The sequence below is a fragment of the Drosophila innubila genome (genome assembly GCF_004354385.1).
Source record: "Drosophila innubila isolate TH190305 chromosome 3L unlocalized genomic scaffold, UK_Dinn_1.0 0_D_3L, whole genome shotgun sequence".
Classification (NCBI taxonomy): domain Eukaryota; kingdom Metazoa; phylum Arthropoda; class Insecta; order Diptera; family Drosophilidae; genus Drosophila; species Drosophila innubila.
Genome location: NW_022995376.1, coordinates 18,021,614 through 18,049,345, shown reverse-complemented (window position 1 = coordinate 18,049,345; position 27,732 = coordinate 18,021,614). Strand labels below are relative to the sequence as shown.

The 27,732-nt window shown below is 37.4% G+C and overlaps 5 protein-coding genes, 1 long non-coding RNA gene and 1 other non-coding gene across 7 annotated transcripts; 3 read left to right on the top strand and 4 right to left on the bottom strand.

Annotated features, from left to right (window-relative positions):
- Window positions 1-149: 149 nt before the first annotated feature.
- On the bottom strand, window positions 150-2,079 carry LOC117787170 (probable cytochrome P450 316a1). The gene is made up of 4 exons (XM_034625620.1): window positions 1,923-2,079; window positions 1,446-1,878; window positions 570-1,108; window positions 150-511 (listed from the first exon to the last, which is right to left on the bottom strand). Exons 1-4 carry the CDS (start codon window positions 2,077-2,079, stop codon window positions 183-185), a joined length of 1,458 nt encoding a protein of 485 aa, XP_034481511.1. The 3' UTR covers window positions 150-182.
- A 6,046-nt stretch (window positions 2,080-8,125) lies between these two features.
- On the top strand, window positions 8,126-8,207 carry Trnas-aga. The gene has a single exon. It is a non-coding gene; the product is annotated as a tRNA-Ser (tRNA).
- Window positions 8,208-17,851: 9,644 nt separating this feature from the next.
- On the bottom strand, window positions 17,852-18,584 carry LOC117787747. The gene is made up of 4 exons (XM_034626352.1): window positions 18,493-18,584; window positions 18,264-18,431; window positions 18,079-18,204; window positions 17,852-18,015 (listed from the first exon to the last, which is right to left on the bottom strand). Exons 1-4 carry the CDS (start codon window positions 18,553-18,555, stop codon window positions 17,947-17,949), a joined length of 426 nt encoding a protein of 141 aa, XP_034482243.1. The 5' UTR covers window positions 18,556-18,584; the 3' UTR covers window positions 17,852-17,946.
- Window positions 18,585-19,445: 861 nt separating this feature from the next.
- On the bottom strand, window positions 19,446-20,879 carry LOC117788065. Its single transcript, XM_034626731.1, has 7 exons — window positions 20,819-20,879; window positions 20,593-20,760; window positions 20,382-20,510; window positions 20,154-20,324; window positions 19,934-20,101; window positions 19,742-19,867; window positions 19,446-19,687 (listed from the first exon to the last, which is right to left on the bottom strand). The coding sequence occupies exons 4-7, from the start codon at window positions 20,214-20,216 to the stop codon at window positions 19,616-19,618; spliced, it is 429 nt and encodes a 142-aa protein (XP_034482622.1). The 5' UTR covers window positions 20,217-20,324; window positions 20,382-20,510; window positions 20,593-20,760; window positions 20,819-20,879; the 3' UTR covers window positions 19,446-19,615.
- Window positions 20,880-23,102: 2,223 nt separating this feature from the next.
- Window positions 23,103-23,403, top strand: LOC117789087. Its single transcript, XR_004617831.1, has 2 exons — window positions 23,103-23,203; window positions 23,264-23,403. It is a non-coding gene; the product is annotated as an uncharacterized LOC117789087 (long non-coding RNA).
- Window positions 23,404-24,804: 1,401 nt separating this feature from the next.
- Window positions 24,805-25,648, bottom strand: LOC117788123 (cuticle protein 16.5). The gene has a single exon (XM_034626790.1). The coding sequence runs from the start codon at window positions 25,646-25,648 to the stop codon at window positions 24,881-24,883; it is 768 nt and encodes a 255-aa protein (XP_034482681.1). The 3' UTR covers window positions 24,805-24,880.
- A 1,054-nt stretch (window positions 25,649-26,702) lies between these two features.
- Window positions 26,703-27,367, top strand: LOC117788000 (cuticle protein LPCP-23). Its single transcript, XM_034626652.1, has one exon. It carries the CDS (start codon window positions 26,710-26,712, stop codon window positions 27,301-27,303), a length of 594 nt encoding a protein of 197 aa, XP_034482543.1. The 5' UTR covers window positions 26,703-26,709; the 3' UTR covers window positions 27,304-27,367.
- Window positions 27,368-27,732: the final 365 nt, after the last annotated feature.

The window sequence follows — 27,732 nt, the reverse complement described above, 5'->3', positions numbered from 1 at the left end:
ATTTTTGTTTCCTCAATTGCTGCAAGCAGGTTCAATAATTTTTTGTGTTCAGCGCCTCGACTCGAAGCAGCGAATTTGCTGTGTGCAATTTGCATTTGCTTGGGCCATAAAATATATGTGAATTGTTTTTGAAAAAGACTAGTTTGTAGAACGGTATGAGCTACTTTATTAAATATTTGATATTAACGTAATTTCACTGCCAATTGAAAGCCATTGCGTGAGCCAGGAGACAGCTGCAAATTCTGACGTACTGCATCGCCATGGGGAAGCAACTCGAACTTCAGCAACAGCGGAGCCAGCAAGGATTTGAGCAGCATTAGGCTGAACTGCTGGGCGGGACAGCTACGAGGACCCATTCCAAAGCTGAGCAGCTCGGGAGAATTGCCCAAAAATCGTTCTGGCTGAAATTGTTTGGCATTTTGGCCATATTCCTCAGAGCGCTGCATTTCGTAGAGATTGATATAAACCTCAGAGCCTGCGGGAAGAGCAGCATCGCCCACCTTTGAGTGTGCTGTGATTCAAATTAGTATTGTATTAAAAAAATACTACGATTTTAAACAATCACTTACTGTATGGAAAGTCCTTGCTAAGTTCACGACCCACAATTAGTTGTGGCGGATGCAGGCGTAAGGTCTCCTTTAAAACAGCATCCAGGTAAGACATTCCCTGTAGATTCTCTTCCTTCTCACTGTGTGCAATGCGTAGTTCCTCCAGACATCTTTGTTGCACTGAGGGATGCCGGGCAATGAGGATCAGGGCAAAGCAGAGGGTCGTACTGCACAAAAGATAACCCAAAAAGTTACAGGTGTTCAGCTCGGCAAGGAGCTGATCATCCGACAGATTCTCGCTTCCGTTCAGCACATCGATTAGCGATTGATGATCAAGTCTTTCAGTCGGCTCAATGCGCTCTATATTAATACCCTCATTCTTGACCTGAATTCGTTCCACCTTCTGTTGTCGACATTCTTCCAAAATCCGTTTATTCTCCTCGTTAATGCGTTTGATGAGCTTCAGCTGACGTCTTCGCGTAAATGGAGATGACAGCCAAAAGATTAAGCGATTGGCCGACTTAATGCTTAAAAAACGATTACGATAAAGTTTCGTAAGGCTAGAAAGACAACAAATGTATTTACATTCAATTGAAATGCATTAAAAACTTATCTTTCATCTTTCTGCATTTTGTAGTTAGTCTAGCTCTCAATTCTAATATTACTTTAATTAAATATAAGTCTGAGTATCTATTGTAAACTGAATTTCAATTGTCAACGTTCAATTAATGTTAATTTATTAATTTTTCTAGTACGTCTTGCTTTAAAGTGCTTTAAAAGCAGTCTGTCTCTTAGTTTAAAGGAAGCTTTCATGTCATTTAATGTGTTGTCATGAATTTAAATATTTATATTTATATTTATAAATTTAATAAGAATATATTGATATTGTAAACTTACTCAGCAAATGCCTTTTTATACTGTTCGCTTGAATGTACTCCACAAGTGGTGGCCAATATAAAATCTAACACCTTGGCTGATACAATTGGCCACACGTTAAAAACTTGTCGAGTTTCTGCTTGTGCTACCAATTCTGGATATGGTTTCTCCGCCTGTTCTTGCAGTAGCTTTATTAGCTGCAACATCTTGTCCTTTTGAAAGAACGCTGCCAAACGCTGATGTCGCAGAGGCCATTGATCGGATGGACACATGAGCACACTGTCTGCCAGCCAATCCCTCATCAAGTCATAGCCCGTTTCTAGGTGTGATTCACTGTGGAGCAGCTGCTTTGCCAGCTCAAGATCAGCGACGGGTATAAAGAGTCTATGAAAAAGCCAACAACGACTGAGAGTTCCATATTTCGAGAGATACTTGGCACTGCTCTGGAAAAAGTCTGCTGAACTAAGTCAGTTGATCTCATTATACAATTATACATACTCCTTGGCGTTAGGAAGACAATCTTGTATACAGATCCCACAAGTGGAAAGGTAAACGGTCCTTTGAGATTCGCAATAAATTTACGCTGTCGACGTGTGCGAAAATAATTGAAGGCCGAGACCAAACAAAGGCACACGAATATGCCAGCCGAGATCATTTTGGCAACTGAATTACCCCCAAGCTATATGTTATATCAAGTGGGGCTATGCTAATCACATTGATTAGTCGCCGTTTATGGCCAGCATTTAGCATTGGCCAACTCAAGTGCTTCACGTTTATCAATGTCAATAAACAATTGGTATTTGTAAATAAACCAGCTAACAAATGATTAGCAATTGTACTTGAAAGTCATTAAAAAGTTATTAATAACCTTTTTTGACGTAAAGTATTATCTTCACAATTGTTTCAAGTGAGTCGAAATTATTATAATGAAATTCTATAATTAACATAATCATTAAATCAATAAAAATGTTATAAATTTAGTGGAAAATACTCGAAAGTTATTTGGGAGCACTTAAAAATTTCAACTTGTTTGAGAATTTTCATTCAAGATACATTCCACACAGTGTTGCTAGCAACATGTTTATAGCAACATTTCAGTTGCTTGCTGGGAACATTTCAATTACTTTAAGTATTAGTTATTTAGTCATGTCTTGTGTACTATTGAAAATTATGCTCCAATGTAACTAGTTAACAATTTAATAAATTAGACAATGCTCTGACTAATTTTAATATTTATAGTAAGTACAGCTAAGTCAATACACATATTATTTATTTTATCGGTAGAGCTGGAATGCTTTGGCATGTTGCTTTGGCCAAGGAATAAATACATATATATCGACAATGCGCGCTGGCAACTAACTTGATTGGCCAAGACGCCAGTTGCCAATACACGCAGCAGTGCGAGTTCCTCCCAGCGGGAGACATTAGCTTGGCAATAGATACAGATACAGCCATAGATACAGATACATTCAGTTATTGGCTTGCCCACCTTAATAAATATTTAAACACTTAACTAACATTTAGTTGCTGTAGCTGGAAAATCATTTCAAAACTATTACAAGTAAATCCACCAATTTGGTGATTTCGGGTTTTGGGAATGCTCCCCAGCGGCATTATCATACAGCAGCTGTTGCTATTCAGAACAACAACTACAACAACAAATTTGAATCTTTTGCATTGTGTAAAGTATTGTGTGGGATTTTGGGTTAACCCTTTCAAGAGTCCAACTGTCAAAAGTACATTTGCCTTGGATACGCCACAGAAATATCCTTGAAGCATGTAATGACAATATCAGCAACAGAAGAGCCTGCGACCCTTCAACTCCCTCGGCCTGGGGCTGAGTCTGGGGATGGGGGATGGGGTTGGAGTCTGGGGTCTGAGGTCTGGACTGTGGCCAGGTTGTGCCTGCGGGGGCTTTGGGATTTGCTGCTGAGAGGTTTGCTGCTGCTCTTAGCTGTTGCTATTTTCATTTTGCGGCTATGATGAAACTTTAATGACACAAACACGCACTGGAGCAAGGGCCATGTGTCCAACAACAGCTGAACAGCTCTAGCAATTTAAGCTCCAGATACATTCTGCACAATTTAATATCGTGTGAAATGTGATGCACATTTTACATTTCTTTGGCTAATGGCAACTAATGAAGGCACTTTTATTGTTGCTCACGGGGTTGTTGAACCCTCAGGCTGGTCATATTCGTCCCCACTCGTATCCTTTTAAATTCATACCTCAATGTCAGGAGCAACTGAAATGGCGTTGGAATGGAGACGTGTTGTTGCGAGTGTTACGGGTGCAACGTCTCCTGAAAGTCGCAGCGTATGCAAATTAACAGACAAAAAATGCAATGGCGACAATGAAAACTAAGCGAACAACAAAGCCAAAAGTCTGACCATTCATATTGTTCTTCTTGTTTGTTACTCGTATATGTGGCTTTTGAGTGGAAAATGTTGGGAAAAAACAAACGGAAAGCGACAAACGGCAGCAGAACACAAATCCTTTTCACAGGCCTGCCGAATATACATCGTTGTGTTGCCTGGCAAAAATTAAAAACAAAGACATAAAAACAATTTACATTTCCATTGTTTCCTTTTTGCCAGCAACCATATCACACACACATCAACAACAACAACAACAACAACAGCAGATTCTGCTTTGACTTTGGTAAAAAAAGACATCACTTCGTGAACAACAAGTGGACAAAAAAGACGCAGTTACTAGATACACATACGCACACACAAACTCGCAGAGACTCGTACATACATATACGCTTATAAATTGCAAATGCAGTCGGTCAGCCGGCAAGTTAGAGACAGCAAAAGACACACAACAAGCGACATCAACACAACACAGCACAGCACAAAAAAGACATTGGAATTCGCTTACCAAAAGAGTTAGCTGACAACGAAATTTGTAATGCGCTGCTTTTCTTTTGACAACGAAATTTGTAATGCGCTGCTTTTTATTTGGCAAATTTGCTAAACATTTCTGTTAGGAGCTTTAAAAGCACATAAAAGCTTTTTAGCAATAATCGTACTTCTATAAAGTTGATTTAAAAATAAAAGGACCGTAAATAATGATTTTTTTGTAGTTTTCTATTGAAAAAATCATTTACTTCTTGTAACTTTTAAAGAGCGTAAAATATACTAACATTTTTCTTTAACACTAATCTATGCGATTTTATCACGATATTCAAGTTTATGATTTTTTATCTTGAAAAAAATATTCATTATTTTTTGAGATTTTTTTTTTGTCCAAAAATAATGATTATCTCTTGAGTTTTATTTTTTTGCTCTAAAATAATCATAAGTTAAATAATAAAAATTGAAGAAATATATATGCTGTAATATAATATTTAAAATAAAACATAATGATAACAGTCTCTGAAAAATGTATACATACAACACAAATAAAACTGAATATTAATAATATATACAAGAAAAAAACTTAATTTTAATGATCAATTGTTGCAAAAAGAATATCTTCATTTTTTCATATTTTTATTAACAATTTCTAACATTTTTCAAGCCATCATTGCCACTGTAGCGCAATTGTGATTCGTTGTAACTGAACCCTTTGTCCAGTCACGTCAGACGTCACCATTTGCGGTGTTGTTGTCGTTTGGGGACAGGAAGCATTTTGCATGAAATGCCCATAAAGATGATATGCACATCAACACTGTCTGATATCAATGGTGCGATAAGCGCGAAAATTTGCTAACTTCGTTTTCTGATGGCTGTTGATGTTGCTGTTGTGGATGTTGATGTTGCTGTTGTTGACGCTGCGTCAGTTGGCAGAGCACTAATTGAGGCAAGTTCAGTTCAAGGCTAAAGGCAACTCACAGTGGCTGTCAGTTAATCAAGACAAACTGTAAGTCGTCGCTTCACTAGACATTTAATTTGGTTGTGCAGCTAAAAGGTTGCCATCACTTACAGGCGGAGGAAGCCATTATGACATTGACTTTTGTCTCATTTTTGGCATTTTCTCCCCATAGAGATATTAATTCCCAGTTGTCATATGTCAGACAGCCCTAATAATACAAGCTGATGCGCGCGTTATGATTACTGTCAGCAGCAGGCACTCAGACACTATGAATAAGCACTCACACTCACACTCACACTTACACTCATATCCTTATCCTTATCCGTATCCTGATGGGTCGATGTGACTCAAGGTGTCCCGCAGCTCTGGCAACAACTTTCGACTGCGCGACAATTTATCACAGCCAATTTAACCACTTAAGTGGGAAAAACGTTGCCGGAGTAAATGTACACTATGCATATGCATACGTTACATATACATATGTGAGTACATACGTATACATCATATATTTATATATATGTACATATATTTATGAAAAGGCAAACGCCACACGATTTACAATTCGCATCCTTTCAATGTCCCCCCAGCGACATTCGGAATCCAACTGCAAATTGCCACTGTGCTGACCACTCAATGGGCCACGGTTACGTGTATTGGTGTGTGTGTGTGAATGTGTATGTATGCTTCACATATATGTGTGTATCTGCTGGCGGCATTTATTTGTTTACAATCTGTTTGCGAAAAGCTGCCGCAAGGCTTAAAAATCTGCATTTGCATTTAAAGCGAAGTGAAACGTTGTACTTTCTATATATATTTGTAGATTCATGTGTGTGTATGCTATGTGTGTGGCATTCGTATTAATTGAAAAAGACAGTCGCAAAATACGAGCACTCGCAACAAAGATCGAACTCAATTATTTGTTAGCCGAAAATGTAACAAAAACGAATTGATTTTTATGCAAATTAACGAATAAAACCTCTTATTATTCATATTTTTATTTAACGGCAAAGCGGTTAATAAACTAAGCTTAAATGTCAATCATCGAGCAGCACACGGCGAAAGTGCAATGTGAAATGAAAAATAATGCATTTATCAACACAGATATAGGGTAAGGTTTTTAAATTGGTACTGAGTTAAAAGCATTTTAATTCGACGGAATTATCAACTGATTTTAAAAATTAATTTTGTTTAACATAGTGTTCATGACACAATTTGATTAATGTTAAGTATTTTGCCTATGATTTAAAATTTATGTTAAATACAATTTTCTTTAAAGCTCTAAAATTACATCTTAATTAATTTAACAGTTACTCAACGCTTTAGAACTATTTTTGTTGTTACAGTGTAAAATATTGCTATTTATTTAAAATTGTTATCAGCTAGTGCAATTAATTCGGTCTAAAGCTCTACATATTCACTTTGTATAATAGATCACGACATGTTCATAGTAATCGCATTAAAAAATGTAACTAATGTTATTGTTTTATTGTAGACTTAGACACGTAACTAATTCCAAACTCACAGCTCATTCAACGTATTTTTTGCTGGCATCTGCTGACATAGAACGTAAAAATACATATGTGGAGGACTGTCTGAAAAGTGGTTACTCTTAAAGCCTTTAGCCAATGTAATAGGCCATCAGAGCAGAGCGCGCGTTGCTTTCATGGCAATCGGCTTTCAGCAGCTCGTATGCATAAAAGTGCAGATTCATGTTTTGTTTGACGAAATCCGTATAAATCTAAAGAGCAAATGCCGTAACAAGCCGTCAGTCAGTTAACTGGCTGTCTCGCACATGATCCGGCTTTGCAAAGAGGAAGAGGAAGGAGTTACAGGAGCTGAGCGAGTGGCAGCTAAAGCTGCTAAATGGAATTAGCCCTCAATCATTGATGGCTCAGTCAGTTAGGTAACTCAGTGGCAGCCGTGGACAGCGTGTGAACAGGTCGAGGGCACGTGTTGCTGCTCTCAAATACAATTTTCACACTCATTAAAAATTTGCATAATTACCGAAGGGAGCAACTAAGGGCCGCCAAAAAAGTCGCCTCATTAGCGCATTGCGCATACGCCGCGTTGTACCGTTGGCTTTGAAGTAGACAACACTCGACACTCGGCCACTCGACACTCATAACCTGGAGCCAAAAAACCGGGCGGTCGTTTGTTAATTTATGTGGCACAAAGTAAATGAGCTTTTCATGACACTCAAGAGCCGCGTCGCTAAACGCGTTGCGAGTGTTGAATAATAAATACATGGAAATTAAAAACAATTACATGAAATTACATTTTATACCACTAAATATATACATACAGATATCTGCTTGTATATACCAACCATATAAACAAATAAACTGCGCATAATGATGATAATCCCTTAAGCCAACCTCGCCCATATCAACTGTCAGCCTGGCCAAAACGCTAAGGGGTTGGATAGCCGCAAAAAGTGCTATCAATTTGCATTGCGTTTGGCTCATTAGCAGCAGCAAATTCGATGGACACTTGTGAAATTGTGTGCCTATTCTGCAAATTAATAAAATTTATTGTTATGCATATATTGTTTCAGCAGCGAGTTGTGATCTAAAAATATACTCTAACATATTTAAATTTTCTGTTAATAGTATATTTATAACATATTATCTATCTAAATTCAGTATCTTATGTTCATTTGCTCTGTGTGTGTGTTCAATATATTTTACTTATATTTGTAAAAATTTAATATATTTATATATACACATTTTTTGATAAAGTTGAATTCATTATCTCATTTCTAAACTGATTAAAATATTTTCTAGATTATTTATACATTTTATACAATAATCTGCTCACTTATCTATAAATAATTGTTGTTGTATCTTAATATTTAGTTGAATTGTTTTAGCCAGTTTTTCACAGCAGTCGTGGCCGAGCGGTTAAGGCGTCTGACTAGAAATCAGATTCCCTCTGGGAGCGTAGGTTCGAATCCTACCGGCTGCGAGGAAAACTTAGTTCTTTTTTTAATTTTTATATTTCTAAAAATGCTATTTTAATTTATAAAAAATAAATTTTGTATTTAGAATTCTTTTTAAATAACCCAGATATATCGTACTTATCGTTACCAATTTAATTGTTACGGTCAGCTCGAATAGAGTAGAGCATTTGGCATTTGACAAAATATTGTGGTTTTCAGCGAAAAAATTTAAGCCTGAATTACAGCTCATTTTCAGATGGGGAAAATATTTATTTTAAATATTTTCGTACAAGCATTTTGCATTAATAATTAAATGTCAACAGTATCAAATGGCAAAAGAAAAACAGAGTTGAGCAAACACAGTTGTAAATTTAATAAAAGTTCGAATGTTATTCGATTAAAAATAAATATGAAACTTGTACGCCAACTAAAAGAAGAAAAACATCAAATTTATTCGATTAAGTTATAAAATTTATTATAATAGCAAGTTTCAAAGTAAGTTAATGTGCATCAATTGTAAGATTTAAATTAACAATTATTTTAAATGTATATAAACTAGTTCAAAGTCATTTTGCTTGGAATCACAAACATTGAATGGCAATGGCAAATACTTTACACAAGTATCCTATCAATCGACTGACTTTCCGCTTTCCCCCCGCCCTTTATCAACTTATTATCAAAACTGCAGACGTCGCTAAAGAAAATTTGCTGCCTCGCTAAGCCGAAAGTCCAACAAGAAAAATCACTTTTCGTCATTCCGTGGGTGAAAAGGGAAGTCGGTGAGTTGAGGACAAAGTTGAGTGGAGATTTGCTTTCGATTCTCGTTTAATATGCCAAACACAATTTGACATTTTCAATTCAATATGCAAAAGATACGCGTCAATTTGCTATTTGTTTCCTCAACTTTTTAATCTGAGCTTTAAGCTGACAGGAGAATTGCAAGAATATAAAGACAAGAATCTCACACAGAATTCGTACTCTAGCTCACGTGCTGGACGGGTAAATAGCATTAACATTAACTTCTTGCTAGTGCGAACATAAAAGATGTTGTGGCTAGATTTATGTTGGCAGTTTTACAGTTATTTTAAGCACAACCTAAAGACAGTATCTCCGCGCAAAAACAACAAGAAGAATATGGACACCAAAATACATATATGTATACAAACAAAGAGAGAAACAAACAGTTGAACAAGCAAAGTAACAGCTACTTAAGCGAACGTTGGGCAAACTTTTGCAACTATTAAAGTATTAAGTAGATGTTGGCCAAGAAGCTGCAGCAGCAACAATAACAACAGCTTAAGTTCTCTCTCTCTCTCTGTCTATCTCTATGTATCTTTCTCTCTCTCTCTCTTTGTCTCTCCATTGCTGTGAATGCATTTTAAACTATGGAATCTAGATGGTGTTTGCAATGGAAACTTTTTGTCCATTGACTGCCACCTGTCCCGTCCTGCCACTTGCCACTTTCCACTTGCCTCGTGCCTCGTGGCTGGACTTGTGCTACTTATGCGCCATGCTTAACACTTTTTGCTATGCAGGATAATACGAAAGCTGGATTAAGTGTATAATATGCGGTAGATTTTGGTGATGGATTGCGCATTGTATAATTAAACGTATTTATTTAAATATTAAACAAATGCTCTAAATAGACTTAAAACATTTTCAAAAAGTTAGAAACATTTAAGGTTTTAATGGGGCAAAACTTAAATGTATATCCAAGCTTAAGTCTCCTAACATTATCCAATTTAGTTAGCAGAAACTTAAGTCTGGAATCATTAAATTTATACGAATAAAATATTAGATTGTGGATGTTGGTAAAAGTGGAAAATATCTATTATGCCATCGATGATAAAGAATACGTATTTTAATTAAAATATTACCACATATTTGTATACTAAAGTCCTAGCTGAGAAACATATTTTTAACGTCATCTGCTATTTGTTAATGTTAATAATAACATGAAATATATCCTTCAAGTCATCCCGTAAATCACATTTCAAATATGCTGATTTTGAAATATCGTAGCATTGTGACAGTTCAGCTTAATGTAGAAAATCCTCAACATATTTGGCTGAATGATAAAAAAAAAAACAGACGACTGGTCTGGTTTTGGTTTGATATATGCGTTCGTCTCAGCTTTAAATCAATGTTGACAAACTTTTATTGGATAAGTTTGTTTAACGACAGGCAAAAGAACAGAAAGGCACAACGCAGGTAAAAAGTCAAAAGTTCTTTCTATTTTGTTGAAAAATCAAATTGAGCAAAAGTTGAACTTACAGTAAAACTTTTGTGCTAACGTTAAAAAGAAGAAGGTGGCAAGTTTGTAATTTGATTTGTGCTCAAAGTGCGCGCAATTGATTAGCCATTCTGCCAGTTCATGAGTATTCACACAGGTAACGAGTACTCATTCATACACTCACTTACTTACTATCGCATTCACACTCATCCTAGCTCACTCTCACTTATGATTGGCTTTTCACCTTTTGCAGCTGCTGCATCTGCTATTTGGTATCTTCATCCAACAAAGTTTGCTAGAAATTTGTTTGCGATTTGCGGTGGCAACACCAACAACTGTTGCACTTGCCACTTGCCACGACTAGGCGGCACCAACAACACTCAACATTGCGCCACAGACTCCAGCTGTTTAATATGCTGTGAAATTGCATTAAATTTCAAAAAGAGTTGGCTTGCGGTTAGCTTGCCGTCTGCCTCTGGATGTTGCCTCCTGCCACTTGATGTTGCCTTCTGCCTGTTGCCATTTGTCGGTTGCAGATAAGCGCATTAGCATTAGGAACTACTCTTACTACGTTTGAACTGTGGTGTATGTGATACTTTCATTTACCATACACAGATTTTGTGTTTTTTATAATCACTTTTCAATTTGCTAGTTATACCTTAATAACCATAGTTTAACAATGGATTGTTCATTTTAGAATTCATTATTTTCTGTGTCAAAAATAATATTACTAATTAAGATGTAACTGGATAAACACTATTCGTTCTATTATTTTTTGTCAAATAGAATAAAAAGGGCTAATGACACTAGCCTATTTATAATTTAAGCAATATTTAGAATCGATTGCAGCTAATATTTAATTAAAGTTGAATTTTAATTTGATTCCATTCAACATTTTAACACTACATGTGCTACTTTTAAATTACTGACGATTAAGTAAATTTAGTGAACTAATTATAGTTTACTTAATATAAAGAAATGAGTAGAATAAAATATATAAATTAAAATTTTCGTATATATTTTAAGAATTATTTTTGCATTATAAATAAATTATTTGTCACCTAAGTTTCATATCATTGACTCAAAATTGTGGTCAGGTAAAATCATTGCATTTCCAGAGGCGTTCGACGAGTTGCCTGCTGACGCCGAGGGGCAAACAAAATGAGAGCTTGTAGCGTGTTTAAAATGCAATAACCGGATTAGATTGTGTTGTTGCAATATCAGCATGTCCTTGTTATTGCTGTTGTTGCTTCTTCTGTTGTCGTTGTTGTTGCATGTTACTTTGGTATTTATAGAGTTTTAACGCAATCGCAATTTCAGTTGACATTGTTCGCTTTTGGCCATTGTCAGTGTTGTTGTTCCTGCTGCCCCTTGTCGATAGCCGTTTGCAGGTAGAAGTTCAGGTTGGCCAGACAACACACGCCTCACCTTTCAACTCTTAACCCTTCCCAGCTCCACTTTAGTGTGTGTGTGTGCAATCTATCGCTGTCTGCCTTATGAAAAATGCATTCGTCTGTTCCTACATGATGTGAACAGCACAAAATAACTTCATTTCATATTGCCATGTTAATGTTGCTATTTCATTTTGATATTTTGACTGAGCCTATGATCTGCAATATGAATTTGAAAACCAAAAATGACTCATAGGCTTCTCGTAATTTACTTTAAGTTTATTGAAATTTTTATTTTTTGAAGAGTATAAAAAGTTATGAAATAATCATAAGTATAAGTCATGTGAAACAAGATTTCAGGTTAATTTCTAATGTAAAAGAACTTTCGCTTAAATCTTTTTAAGAAATTCTCTGATTTGCTTTAAGCCAATCATTTTTGCAATTTTTTCAGTATATTTTTAAGCAGGTCTAAGACAAATCTCATCATTTTTTTTACAGCTTTGCCATCAATCACAAATTTGACACTTGTGGCACCTGTGGCTGCCATCTCATTCCCCCTCACTGCCTATTCCTTTCCCTTAAGAAAGGCAAGCAGCCTTTTTTGTTTATCTTCATTGATGGCCAAACAAATTAAAAGAGAATGCAAATAAGTCAATTCCCATTTTAAACATGAAGCGAAATTAATGCGCTACAGAATAAATACGACAAGATAAATGTTTTCTTTTTTTTTGGCACTGAGCACACGACAAGTAACAAGATAAACCATCGAGGTGGGAGGAAGGGGAGGGTTGGACTAATAAAAATACATGAGTCCTGTGCGCGTCCTAGCAGTGTGTGAAGTGTGAAGAGCGCCTCGGGCTGTGACAGTGTGTGGATGTGTGTGTATGTATGTGTGTGCCACGTTTAGCATTTCAAAAGGCGTATTGTTTATTTTTTTTCTCTCGCTTCTCATCGCTTTTCTCTGTATTTTCGCATTCAATGTTATTTATCTGCGTTTTTACGAACTTCTTCCTGCTGACATCCATCCTCTTTTCCCTGTTGCCTTTGTAACCCAAGTTTACTTTCATAGTACGCTTTTGTAGCTAACTTCTTTGTAGTTTCGTTTCTTTATTCACACATGGAAAACTTGTTTTTCCTTCATTGGAAATGTAACGCATAGCGTGTGAAACTTGTTATGTGATAAACTCGGCTAGCAGAAGATTGTCACGTACGGAAACAACCTTTGCCACTTAAAGTTTTTAAGTTCTTTGGTAGCAAAAATATGTTTTAATACCATAATCAGCTCTCTTGCACTTGGCCAAAAGGCAAAATCAATTCCCTCATTGTTAGAGAGTACAAAAACCATAGCATACTTTTCAGCGCGACAAATGCTGGTCACGTACATTGACATAAAAGTGAGGGTAGAAGTGAGGGGAAATCGGACGATGGGGCAGCTGTCGCTGTTTGGGTGCACTTAGCATTGCTACATCATTTCAGATGGCGTCGTTTTAAGAATTATGAATGCCACGTGACTTTTGCTGGGCAAATAAGAGTAAGAGCAAACCGGAAATGGGGGAAGAAAACTGCAGCTGAACCGAAACATTTTTTATGCTAAAAGAAAAGCAAAAATTAATCAAATTATGTGATCCAACAAAGCAGCTTATTAAAGCATAGGAAAAAATTAATCTATTTAATGCATTAATGAAACTAAGTATATTTATTTAATTAATTATTGATTTGTTTAATGTCAACTAATACAAATGGTTCCTGCTAAAATTATTTAAAATACAAAATAAAATAGGAAAATTGTATATAAATTAAAGATTAAAATAATATAAATAAAAGAATTTAAAATTAAAACTGATCAGAAAAAAATAAAATATTTAAAAGTATTAAAGTCTAACGATTTAAAAAAATATAACAATTAGTCAAGTAAAGTTAAAGATAATATTTAATTTACCTTACTTTTTAAGATTATTTTATTTCTGTTTTGGACACTATCTCAATCAGTGTGCTTTTTTCCTGTTGGAAATTATATAAAACCAATACGTATATTGCACTGAACCACTTGAATACAAAAAGTGGATTTCATCTCAGTTAAGCAATTTACGGATATGACTTAAAGTTGTTCAACTTGCAGCCGAGTTTAATTTATATCGCTGGCAACTCGACCCGACCGGTCAAAGGTGTCACACATAAACCATTCAATCTGACAGCCAACTGTGGGAGACAAACACGAATGGCCGGACAGAAAGACAACCGGACGGACAGGCAGACGGACGGCAATGACAATAGCAACGTTGACCGCAACCAAACTTTCGATTTCAGTTCGTTAACGTGCAAAGTGAACACGTTTCTCGACAATGCTCAGAGTTTTTCCTGGATTTACCACGTGGGTTACATTGCAATTTGATTTTGGTCCCTTATTTTTTTTGGGTGGTTTTTTTCCTGCGGCTTCCATATTCATTTGGCACGGGCTGCAAATTGCGCACGAAACATGCGAGTGAGTGCAGAAAACCAATTTGTAATAAAGACTACGAATAAGAAGAGGAACATAAATGTGGACATGCAGCTTGCTGAGGATTCTGTGACATTCGAAAGATGTTGACACATCACGCAGTGCCAACACCACAATCCATATCAGACTCCATAGTAGAGTCAGGCATTTGAATGCTTTCAATTAACTTTATGTAGATAAATAGCAACAACTAGCGTTGATTGTCTTGGAGGCGCTTTAAAAAATTGCTGTGGAAAAGTCAGAGGGCAGAAATAAAATGAAACATTGCATAACAGTAAATTACAAGCAGCGTGTAACGCGGAAATTGCATTATCAGCGTCAAAAGAAGCAGGAACAGTGGCAGAAAGGAGGGAGAACCAGGAACGGCAACAAGGACATCGCTTTCAACCACCAGAGCTGAAATGGATCCGGCTCCTGATGCTGCTGCTGCTACTGCTGCTGCTGTTTTGGCCGACGGCGCTTTGGCACTTCCTGCGTGTCGAGACAATGACAACGAGAATGGAAGCGGGAATGAGTTGTGATAGTGATAGTAAAGTTTTTGCAACAGCTACGCGCATAATTACAGTTGAGAGAGAAGGGGGCAAGATGGCCAAGACTGATGAGCAGTTTATGACTTGACGCTTTTGCGCTGCATTTAATATCGTTTTATTTCGTTTTGTTGTTGTTGTCCGATGACACTGGCTGCAGCATTTGTAAATAGCAGTTAATAACAAAGTGGATTACGCGACTGTGATGCGGCTATTGCTGCAGCATTTATATGAAATTTTAATGAATTGTTAAAGCCAAGACACATTAGGGCCAAGCACATGTGCTCCAATCAAACAACAACATTATCAGACAACATCACCTCTCTCTCTCTCGTTCTGTCTACAGCGGGCTAACTTTCAATTCCAATAAAGTTGAGTGCCTTCCCCGACAAATGGAAATTTTACGCAAACCCATGAAAAGTGCCCTTTAAAATCACTTTATTATGCATGCGTGCCAATGGCTGTGTGGACACATTTGTTACCAACGATAATTTATAAGAAATTTCTCCTCTCATCGAACCAAAGTGAACCCATCGACCGGCGACAACGTCGCTGTCTTTTAGCGATAAAAAGAACCAGAAAGAGTAAGAGAGAGAGAGAGAGAGACACGCGCGCTTTAATCATGAAAATTCATATTGAGAGGCTGCACATGTTGGCAGTCGCTCGATAACGATATCAACCAGGAATATTCTGGAATATATAAGTATACATGCATACGCAGTCATATGTAAGTGTATGTAAATATAGCGGAGAAGTTCCTTTTAGCCTTGCCATTGAATTGAAATTTCAACAAATTTGCAAGACCTCCAACTCCAGCACACAAGTTTTCTTTTCTACATCTAAATATCTATATCTTTGTATGTTAGAGGGCCAACAAGTGCTCTTCTAGTTCTCCTTCTCCTACATCTATTTCTGCTCCTTCTACTCCCCCCTTTGCCGCCACAATCGTTGTCGTCGCACACAAAACAGCTGCACAATTTCCGTTGAAAACTTTGCGCTCAAACTTTTTGTGTGCGACTTTTGGCAGTGTCACAATGACAACAATAACAAACCGAACATGTATGCCCTAACAAGCCGACAAGTCTGTGCTTTTATATTGCAAATCAATCTACAGAATTCTTTATACTTTTGATAGAATCTGAGTAGTAGAAAAGAATTCTTCCATTTCAAAGTATTTCTCAGAAAAGAAATAAAAAATATAATTTAACTATAAAAGAAATATATTATATCAAGATCATTTTAAGTGAACATCTGTGTAGCTTAATGTGTATTAAGGAAAAATATATAAAATAGTTAATATTCACAAAAGTAGTCAAATTTATATGTTTAATTCAAATTTTTATGAGTTTTAAGAATATAATTTAGAAAATTTTTTTTTACAAACATACTTAAATTGAGTTTAAAAAGTGAAGACTATGAAATCCTTACATACTCTTGCAACTCTCTATTTATATACGCATGACATGTAGAAGATATTGCAATATATGTTTAATTAAATTTTATTAAAAATTCGTATGACATAATTGCGAACTTAATGAGAAAACAATAATGCCCTTTGTCAGTTGTGTAGTTATAGCAAGTTGGAAGTTTCCGCCGCATGCATTTCAATTGCGTCGACATTTACATGCCAAGTCATTGGCCAACAGCAGACCCCACCCTACTCAGCGGTCTTCAGTCCAGCGTCCAGGAGGGCGACACAGTGTCTTACATCTCTTTGACTCTAATAGATTTTAATCAGCCCCAGGATATGCGCCTGGACGATGGCAAGCACAGCGACAACATGCTGTTTGGGGCAAGCTTGGCGACAATTGAAATATTTTCTCCATTCGCCTCCATTTCAGTTGCACGATGACGAAAATCGCCTACGGCGTAAGGCTTTAATTAAGCAATTGTTAGAGAAGAGAAAATTATTCATATATCTTTAGTATTGCAAGAACTTTACAGTATTATACCGAGAGGGCTTGAATAAATTCCCACATCTCATTCGCTGGCGAGGTGTGACTTCAGTGAGTGCATTTTTCCACACAATTTACCCGCAACACCTTGGGGGCAGCCTCTTCGCCTAATGAGCCACTCAGCGGGGAAAATGCCCCACATACACACACATACATACACACATTCACACACTCCTGCGCCACGAAAGCTGTTGCATTTTTCAGCACTTTGACACGTTTCCATATAAGTAGACAACATCAGAAAGCATACTCTTTTTTTTTTTTATGTTATTTGCGTAATTGGCTGAGTGCTGATGGCGTTGGCGATGGCATTGGAGATGTTGATGACGCTGGCGATGGCGATGGTTGAGTGATGTGGCAGCGTTGGGTTTATGGCCAGCAAAAGTGCTGAAAAAATTTAATGGCCTTATCGGTATATCCGTAACCGCATTCACATCCGTTTCTGGCTATAAAATGACCCGCATAAATGGAACGCAGCATTACACATTTAATTTGCCAGTCGCTTGCCGCCCCTACAGGAAAGTGTGAAATATCAGCTTCATGGACATCTGGGCCAATAAAAGTGTCAAATGAAATGCGTATAATGAGCATCAGAGTTCAGACATCAGAGCTCTTCCTCCCTCGTCCTGTGTCCAATTGAATGTCAGTGTCGCATCCGCACTTGGTTGACTTTTGACCGCCTCGGCAGTCGCCATTGGCATTGCAAAGTGTTTTAAAATGCAAAGTGCCATTATTTGTGTGCATCGTTAAATTTCATTTAAAGCAGAAACAGTCATTGACCCCCTCATTCCTCATTCCTCATCCCCCATCCCTCTTGCTCCTTCTCCCACCATCTTGTCACGGTCACAACTTTCGTTTATCTTGTCATCGTCATCTTTATTGGCTTCCATTGCGGCTGCTGTGTTATCATCCTGCGGGTGTGTTGTGTCCATAATTCCGCATGTAATTTGATTACCCACACAACCTTACACATTTTCCTATCTGCAATGCCAAATCGAAAGTCTCATCAGCATCCATTCTGGCCAATTGTGTAGTTAAGCCAGATTTAAATGATATACAAAGTTGAATAAGGATTACAGCTGTTAATCGACTGCAAGTTTAATAAGATATCTGCACATTCAGATACCCGTTACAATTAATTTAAAAATACCGCATTCACCATTTAAACCACATCAGTTTGTTTTTCAGCCAGCTTCAATGATAATGGCGTTGCACACATCAGACAGAAGCCCTGAATTGAAGGGTAAGAGTCTCTTACATATATCTACAAGTTGTTAATATCAAGATTACTTACGGCAAAGACCACGTCGAATTGATACCAAACAGTAACTATCTGTTCAATATCCTTCTCATCAAAATTAACAATTGCTTTGGCAACAATTATCTTGACCACAAAGAAGCAAATCAAGGTGCATATAAACTAAGAATGGTCATTAAAGTTGACAACAGAAAATGCACTCATATTTCTCTGAAACTTACCACATAAATGCAGGTAACAATTTTACGAAGAACACCAAAGATGCCCAAGCAAATGGCCAAGTTAACAAAGAAGTCAAAGCCTAGTGATGTGGTCAGAATCATCTGGACTTTGTTGCTGCAATTATCGAGATTATTAAGCGATACGCATATGCTAGTAATATTGCAAATCTGAAAACGGAATGAATATATGATGAATATGAATATGAATCTGTATCAAGTCAGAACTCACTGCGAGCAGAAATGCGAATATGACTGTTAGAAATCTCAGCGTTTCAAATCCCAAGAAGCACATTTTTGTTAAAATAAAATATCAATTTTATAAATTAACCTCAAATTTCAGTAAAATAGGACGACAAAATGTATTTTAAAGATTCGTATTAAGACTTTGACAAACAAATAAATAAACAAATGATCTTTTGAAGAGCTCGTCTGAATTTAGTCTGATTAAACAGTCATCCATTATACTAATATATTCTTAAAATCCTAAATGTGTTTTATACCGTATAATATACTACGAATCATTTTAATAGTTTTGCCAATTATTCTTACGGTAAATTATTTAGTTAATCATTTATTTATTTACTCCAATTTAAATCTGATTTGAATTAGATATGCAATATTATGGACACAATTGTAACCGTTGAAAGCCTAAATAAAGCCAAAGATATCGCTAGAATTATGACATTTATATCGATAGGTCTAAACATTTTTAACGCTTTTGCAACTGTTTCTGGAATTTTTGGAGTAGTTCGACGGAGTCTATTGATAATAACGCTGGTAAGTCCAATGTATTTATTACTGATAAGCATGGGCATTTATTAATCTTATTATAGTATATCATCGCATTGATAACGTTCATTATTGGTAAGACTTTCATTTTCGGTATGGCCGAGTTCCATGCCAAGAAGCAATACGAACTTTTAATCACAGAATGGTTTCGAATTAACATGATATTGGCCGTAAGTTGCTAAATATTTATTATAATAACAACAAAATAGTTATTACTTTTCTCAGTGGTTCACTTTTGCATTTGGGGCATTTTTATATGCAAGAATAAACGCAGATGCCATACAAAATCAAATTTAACAAGTAATACAAAGTAATATATTTCTCAAAATTAAACAATCTTATTTTAAGAGATACCAAATTAAACCAAATAAAAATAATAACACTATCCAAAAGTCTTCATTACAAATTTATATATATTTTAATGTATTCTGTTATGGGAAAATTAGATGTTCATTCAACAATATAAACTTTCCAGTGTAAAAGTATGTAAGTTCTTGCAAACTTCTTTTACAAAAGACTTTAGCTTTTAGTATCTGGAAATCCTAACATTCTTCATACATTATCTATTGCACTTCATCTTCCTCATCTGCTTTCAATGCACAATAATAAGATCCCAAAAAGCCAATGCATATGACCTGCAATAAAAAAGGAAGTTTTATCGGGATCATAAGAATATAATTTGTACTTACACAAAAGACGGCATTGATCGTATAGAATGGGGTCAATATGAGATCAAATTGCTGTTTATCTAAATGTTCGACCGTTATCGAAAGGAAGAACTTGCCCAGAAAGTAAGCAACTAATGTGGTTAAATACTGTAGAAGAAGAATAAGAACATTAAGGCATAGGAATGGCAAAATTATATGGGGTCTGAAGCTTACCACCGTTATTATAGCTAGATTAGAGCGAAGTGTTCCGTAAATTCCAAGTAGAATAACACAAACGGTACAAGCATTTAGCCATATAGATGCGATCAGCAGATATCTGGCACTTCCTTGTACTCTGGCGAGATCCTTAATGGCTACTCCAATTTCAACAATATTGCTTATCTAATTGGAAAAATAGTTAATTGAAAATCGACTTGATTTATCTGTAATTTACCGCAAGGAAAACTGCTGAAATTAATGTATTGATCATGAGTATCTTTGCTCCCAAGAAGCACATTTAAGATTTAACTAAAAGTATCCTGATATTTCAATTATTGTATTGTATTATTAGTAATTATTATTATTGTTTAATTAGTAATTGCAGAACTCCAATCGAACAAATTATCTTTAAATGAAGGTAGTATTACTTCAATTTTCAATTAATTGCCAGGATTTCACTTACTGCCCAGAAAATTGTCAAAGGTAACCATGGAGATTTGTATGAAGCAACATTCTTGTTATTACGCCAAGCCCAGAAAATGACAAGGATAATGCATTTGATAAGGGCGAAGAGGAAGATTCCAGCTGCCAACTAAATACAAAAAGATTTATAATTCATCACTTGAAATAATTTAATGTCTTATTAATCTAAACTGCTTTTAAATATACTTTACCAAACGTAGATGAAACACGTAACCGTTGAATAATACAAAGAAGCCGAGACAGGAGACCAAGATCATCAATAAAGTTGTAATTGAACAGGAAAATATTAACAATGCCGTGTTTCGACTTTGATACATGGCATTATCAATATCTACATAGATTTCGATACAGCAGAATTGCTAGAGAAACATGATTATTAGAAATGATATAATAGAGCCATTGTCAGAGTCAACTTACTATAAGAATCGCCAACAAGATTGCATTGAGAATTTTAAGTATGCGCTGGGAAAGCAGGCACATTACCGATTAGTGTATATAAATATGAATATGTGTGATTGTGAGTGTATCAGAAGTGTTAACTTCAATGACAAGTATTGCAAGTGAAACATAGTTATTTACAAGTGCTAACCCACAAGATGTTTAAGTGCCCAGGCCACATGTGCAACAACAACAAGAATTTGTGGAGAGCCAAAAGCAATGACAACATTGTTGACAATTTCCAGTTGAACGCACAAAAGCAACGTAGACTCCTTCTGAGTACTCTCTCCCTCTGGCTAAAGGAGTCAACATAGAGCTCACAGCCAGGATGCCATTGCCTGTCGCTGTTGCTGACCCCCTTCATATCCTTCTCTACCCCTTGTCTCTATCCGCTGTTGCTTGTTGTCTGCCTTTTGCTTTGTCTGCTAAAATAATCGCCACAATAATCTGTCAACGACAGCTGTTGATGTCATAAAAACCTTTTGAAGATGTGAAGATGTTGTCGTTGTTGTCGAGCCACACACACAACAGCAACAACAACAGGCTAATGATAATTTGCCACAATTTACACTCAAACCAGCCACAACAACAGCACACTTGTTGTTGCCCCTCCCACTCCGCCCATGTCCATCCATCCCTCTTCTAATGGCTGCGATAAAATCATTGATGAAGCCAAAAGCTAATTGAATGTTAATCGCTTGGCATTGACATTGCACGTGGCACTCATTTCTGTGGAAGTGGCAGATAAAAAGGTACAAATGGACAAACTTGCCACAGATGCCACCGATGATAAAACGCAAAAGGTGAGTGGCAAATTTGCATAGAATAATGATAAATCAACAGTCGAAACGAGCTTAACGGTTCTCTCGTTCTTTTATTTATGTATGTATCTCACAACAAGACGCAAATAAAATGCAAACAGTCCTTAAATTAAAAATTAAATTTTAATCTACACAGCTGCCGGGGGCTAAACAATGATCCATATCAGTTAGTAGAGGTTGCCAGAAATTCCGCTCTCATGACCCTGTCTTGACTTGGGCTGCCCTTTGTCTGTCGCTATGACATATCGCGATGAAAGTCGTCTGAGGTCTTTTCCTTTTCTTTTTATTTCATTTCGTTTCGTTTCTTTTCTACTTCTGCTTCAGTTCGTCTTCCATTCTTATTCACATTAAATCGTGCTTAAATTTGTTTAAAATTCGTTTACAAATTGAGCGATTTTCCAAATTCAATTTCATTCACTACAAATCCAGAATATCTGCCAGTTTTAATGGAAATTATTTGACCAGAACATACCCTGTATACATTCTTACTATTCTTTACATTGTCTGAATAGCTTAAAACTTTAAAAAAAAAAAAAAAGACAATAGTTACTTGAAAGCTGTAATTATTTTGTAAATTTCAAAGACAGTAAATAATGATTACTTTGCTTTTTTCAATTGAAAAAATCATTCACTTCTAGTAACTGTTAATAAACGTAAGATATACCAAAACTTTTTTTTTTTAAATGTTGATTTTTATTATTTTACTCATGTTTATTATAAGTCAAAATAACACCTTGAGTTTTATTTTTGATTAAAAAAAATTAAACTAAAAAAATAGTCATTATTCTATGAGTTTTATTATTTAGCTCAAAAATTGTGATTATTCCTCGGTCTTATTTTTTGCTCAAAAGCAATCATTAGTAAAATAATAAAACTCATAGAGTAATGATTATTTCTTGAGTTTTATAATAAAACTTATAATGATTACAGTACCTGGTAAATTTGCAAAATTCACTCTTTATTTAATTCTAACACGATTTTTTTTCCTACAAAGAATGCTGGCAATTTTGTCGAAATTTCATTGTTATGTAATTGTGGAAATGCAAATTGTTGCAGGCCAAACTTGGCTGAGATGGCAAACAGCGAAAACAGCTGCAAACTGAACAAACTGGACACACACACAAAATGCATGTACATTTGCCGTTTTGTGGAAATTTTTCAATTGCACACTTGAAACAGCGTCTGGGCTTGACATGGACAACATAAAATGCAGTCACAGCTGGCCTGGTCAGAGTTGTCATTGTTTGGGGTTCGGCCCCTTTCGAGTTTTTGGTTCTAATGTCCAATACACAAATACAAAATGGCAAAAGCCAAATAGCCACAGATGCATCAATTGTCTAATTGTTTGTCGAGACAGAGTCGTCATAATGTCCATCAAATTATAGCCAACAACAGTTCAAGCCACAATGTGACTTGTGCCCAAGTGTCTTTATGTCCGATCTGTCGGTTGTGTCGGATGTATCTGATGTTCTGTGACATCGTCTGGCCGGGTCGAAGTTGGCTGTCTGGCTGCTGCCTGTTTCGGTGAAGACCCGTGGGATAGGTAAATTTGATTTATGACTTATTATGCGTCTTATGTCCTTTCATAATTTAATTATACCAGGACACGGCTCAACAGACAACGAGACACACAAAAGGCAACAAGAGTCGAAGAATGCCAATGGCATGGGAATTTACAGTTTTTGCCTCTCACATACATACAAATATAAACACACAATAAAACATAATGCTCTGCTATTTAAATCATGTAAAATTCGCTTACGCAAATTGAATTGCAACAATTGTTTGCGCTCAGTTGCATTCGCAAGCAAAAACCAAAGCGACAGGCACAACTTACGACTCCAAATGCAAATGTAATTAAACTGCACTTAGGACAGTTGTAACTGTGTGTGTGTGCGTATATGTGTTGTGTATGTGTGTTTGTGTGTGCTTGGCATGCCTAATGAAATTGAAATAAATTATTGACTAATTGTCAAGGCAGACAAGCAAGAGTGTGGGCCACATGGCGTATACGCAATCTCTCACACAAGTGCAGCTAATTGGGCATATAAAAAGTATGAGTATTGCCCACATCAGACTTTAAACCAAACAGCTTCATTTAATTTGATTGTTTATGTCTGCATTAACTGGGGAATTGATCCCAATCTCTCACTCAAGAAAGTCCCATCAATGTCACTTCAGATCAAGATTGAGTATGAGCTCTCATATCATATATCTATTATACACAATCTTGAATAAAGTGTGCTACAAGCACATTTTTAATCAGCTCTTTAGATGGACTTCAATTAGATGATTGAAAAGACAGTTTGAACAGGGCAGGAGAAAATATATAAATTTAAACTCATGGTAAATAATCAAGCAGCTAGAAAATATACTACAATCCTTCTATTTTTTTCACATTTACTTCAAGATCAGCCAAAGATCGTTAACCCTTAACTAAGTAAACAATTGTTTAAAGCAAATTACCTTGAATAGACATAATTGATGTATATGTGGTTTCAATATTTGGCTGTCAGTTTAAGTCTATTGGTTGCCATTAGTAAAGTTCGTGGCTAGATTGTACTATTTAAATGTTTGGTTTCAGCTCGGCCAATACAATGGAAATGTATATGCATATTGTTATTGATGTTATATCAGCTGAAATGCCCGTTAATTATCTGACAATAATTATAACAAGTGCAAAAAGCACAAGCACTCAATTCATAACCGGGTCACAATTGTAAATCGAATGGCAATGAAGTTGATTTTGATTTCGATTATGATTTCAATTTCATAGATCAACAGGGCAGCCTAAGGGCAACACCAATTCGGACTGAGGGCAGGGCAAGTGTGCAAATATATTAAATCCAATTAATGGCACATAATATAATGCGCAACCTGAAACACCGGAGAACCGGAGCACCGCCGGACACGCCCCCGTCATGAGTTATCGCAAAGCCGCTTAACTACCATCGAAGGCCGTGGCCAAAACCAACAAACCAACAAACCAACAAACCAACGATGACGTCGCAAAAAACCGGCTCTGATATAATCATTGAGCACTTTTTGGCAGCTTGGACAATTGTTCGTTTATTGCTTGTTAGGCTTCATTTTGCTTAGCCCATGCGATGATTGAGGCCCAAACGGAAGCATTGTCAAGGTTTCTGCTTGCAACAAATGTGAATTTTATTATGAACCAACAACATTAACAAGAAGCTGTAACAATCTCAAGTCGATCTCCTTAGAAACCCCAGTGGGTGCCAAAGCCATCGAAGCTCATGTGCGAAACACTCGCAGCGGGGGAGTAGTGAACGGTCTGGGAGCTGCCATAGCTGGAGACGCCGAGGGCAGGTGCATTGTGGGTGTAGGTGGTGGCAGCTGGACCATGGTTCACATTGGTGGTGGCCAGAGGAGCAGCATACGACACGGTCTTGGCCAGAACGGGAGCAGGAGCAGCATAGGCAACAGCTGGAGCGGCATAGGTCTTGGTCAGCACGGGAGCGGGAGCAGAGTAGACGGTCTTGGCAACAACTGGAGCATGTGCAGCGTAGGTCACAGCTGGAGCAGCATACGACACGGTCTTGGCCAGAACTGGAGCAGGAGCAGAGTAGACAGTCTTGGCCACAACTGGAGCATGTGCAGCGTAGGTCACAGCTGGAGCAGCATACGACACGGTCTTGGTCAGAACTGGAGCTGGAGCAGCATATACAGCCTTCTGGACAATGGGCGTGGCCTGAGTGTACAATGGAGCGGCATAAGTAGCCTTAGCAATAGCCGGAGTGTACACATTGTTCTGGATGCGAGTGTCCGACTTGCGTACGCTGGAGTACGGCGTATCCACAGCCTTCGAGTAGCTGGAGACGGTGCCGTCAAAGGAGCGTACCACATTCTGATGAGTGGAGGCCACGGCATCCACGGCAGGATTCGCCACAGCCACATGGCTGGCGAGGAGACCAGCATTGGCATAGGCCACCAAAGCGCACAGAGAGATGAGGTAACGGAATGCCATGACGATACTGGATTCGATTGAAATTGAAACTGCTTAACAGGCTGTGACTGAGCTGTGACTGAGCTGCGACTGTTGCTGTTTTGGCCAAAACGTTGCGGCTTTTATACGCAATTGACGCGTGCCAAACAATATTTTGGTAATCGAAGCTGCCCACAATGAGATGCGAATTTCGTTGACTGACTGACTGACTGAATGACTCTCTGTCTGTCTGTCTGTCTGTCTGTCTGTCTGTTTGTCCAACTGTCTGCGTGATTGGGCCACAGATTTGAAAGCCAATTTGCGCACATAAATTAAACGTGGTAATTAGGTTTGGAGTACGTCGCTTTTGGCCCACGTGTAATATTAATAACAATTTGCCAAAGAAAACAAAAAAACAACAATTCAAAAGAATGACATTGGGCGAAAGAGGGGGAAGGAGAGGAAAGTGCAAGCATCCCAAGTTGGCAACACAATTCAATTTGAAGCAGCGGCAACTTTGGTAATTTCAATAAATATTCATCATGCGCCCCGTGAACAGCAGCAAACTGGTGGGAAATACATTTTGGAAAAACTTGCAGGAAAAGTACAAAAATCATAAACAAGTCTTTTGCCAACAAAGCAGAGAAAAACACACCCCACCATTAAAGTTGACACAACCAGAAGAGGAGTCCTTGAGAGTTCTCTTCATTTTTTTTTTTGGGGGGGATGTGTCCCGTGGCATATTTGCTGCTTGACTTGAACTCAATTTAATGGAAAAATACGCCTGGCAAATAAAATAAAAGTTTTTTGCTCTGGAAAATTTATGAGCTGCTGATAGTATTCAAAATAATTCACTTGGGGCAGTTCGAATACACTCAATGCGAGTGCGAGTGCGAGTGCCTCGTCATTTGTTTGTGGTTTGAACCAGTTTCTGGTTTTGTTTAGAGGCTTAGGCCTAAGTCTATCTGTCACACACATACTATATATGTGCGAATTGTGACCGTGAAATTGGGCCAACAGTTTTTTGGCTATTTAAGTCACAGAGTTGGCCCAGTTCAGCATCAGTAACCATTCCAGTTGCAGTTAAACAACAACCTACAGTCATGGCATTCAAGTACGTCCTGCTCTCCCTCTGCGCTGTGCTCAGTGCAGCAAATGCTGGCTTCCTGGCACCTGCCACCTATGTGGCATCTCCGGTGGTTGCCAAGCTGGCTCAGCCACATTACGATGCCGTGGGCACCACCCAACAGAATGTGGTGCGCTCCTTCGGCGGCACCGTGTCCACCTACTCGAAGAACGTGGTCACTCCCTACTCCAGTGTCAGCAAAGTGGATTCCCGCATCACAAACAATGTGTACACACCCAAGACAGTCTACAGTGCTCCAGCTACTGTGGTGACCAAGTCCGTCTATGCCGCTGCTGCTCCTGCTGTCACCTATGCTGCTCCTGCTCCAGTTCTGGCCAAGACCGTCTCGTATGCTGCTCCCGCTGTCACCTATGCTGCTCCAGCTCCAGCTCTGACCAAGACTGTCTACTCCTCGCCAATTGCTGCTCCTGTGCTGGCCAAGACCTATGCCGCACCCGCTGTTGCCTACTCCGCTCCAGTTGCTGCTCCAGCTGCCTATGTCAAGTACTCACCAGCCATCGGTGTTGCCCACGTCAGCTTCGACGGATTCGGCTCACACTGGGGCTACTAAACAGCGCTTCAATTGTTACAACTTTTGATTTTATAAACGAAAAATAAAGTAAACCTTTAGTTGAATATAATCCCGGTCTATTGAGATGATGAAGATGATGATCAGTTATGATGTAAGTCCAAATTTTAGATCGGTTTGAATATCGAAATAGAAAATCGCCCCAAATAATTATCGATTTGTCGATATATCGGAAAAACTAACAATAAATCGAATTGTTTTCAAAATAGAATTGGGAATGTCAGATAAAGCGTAGCGTGCTTAAAAAAAATATAGCTCGATTTATCATGAATTTAGCCAACAAAATTAGTTTTATTACTCAACTAGTTTATTATTTTTAAGTTTATTTTTGTTGTTATTTCGTCTCTGCGAAAATAGAGTTGTCGCTATTTCGATGTATTTTTACATCACTAATTCACAGTATTTTCAGAC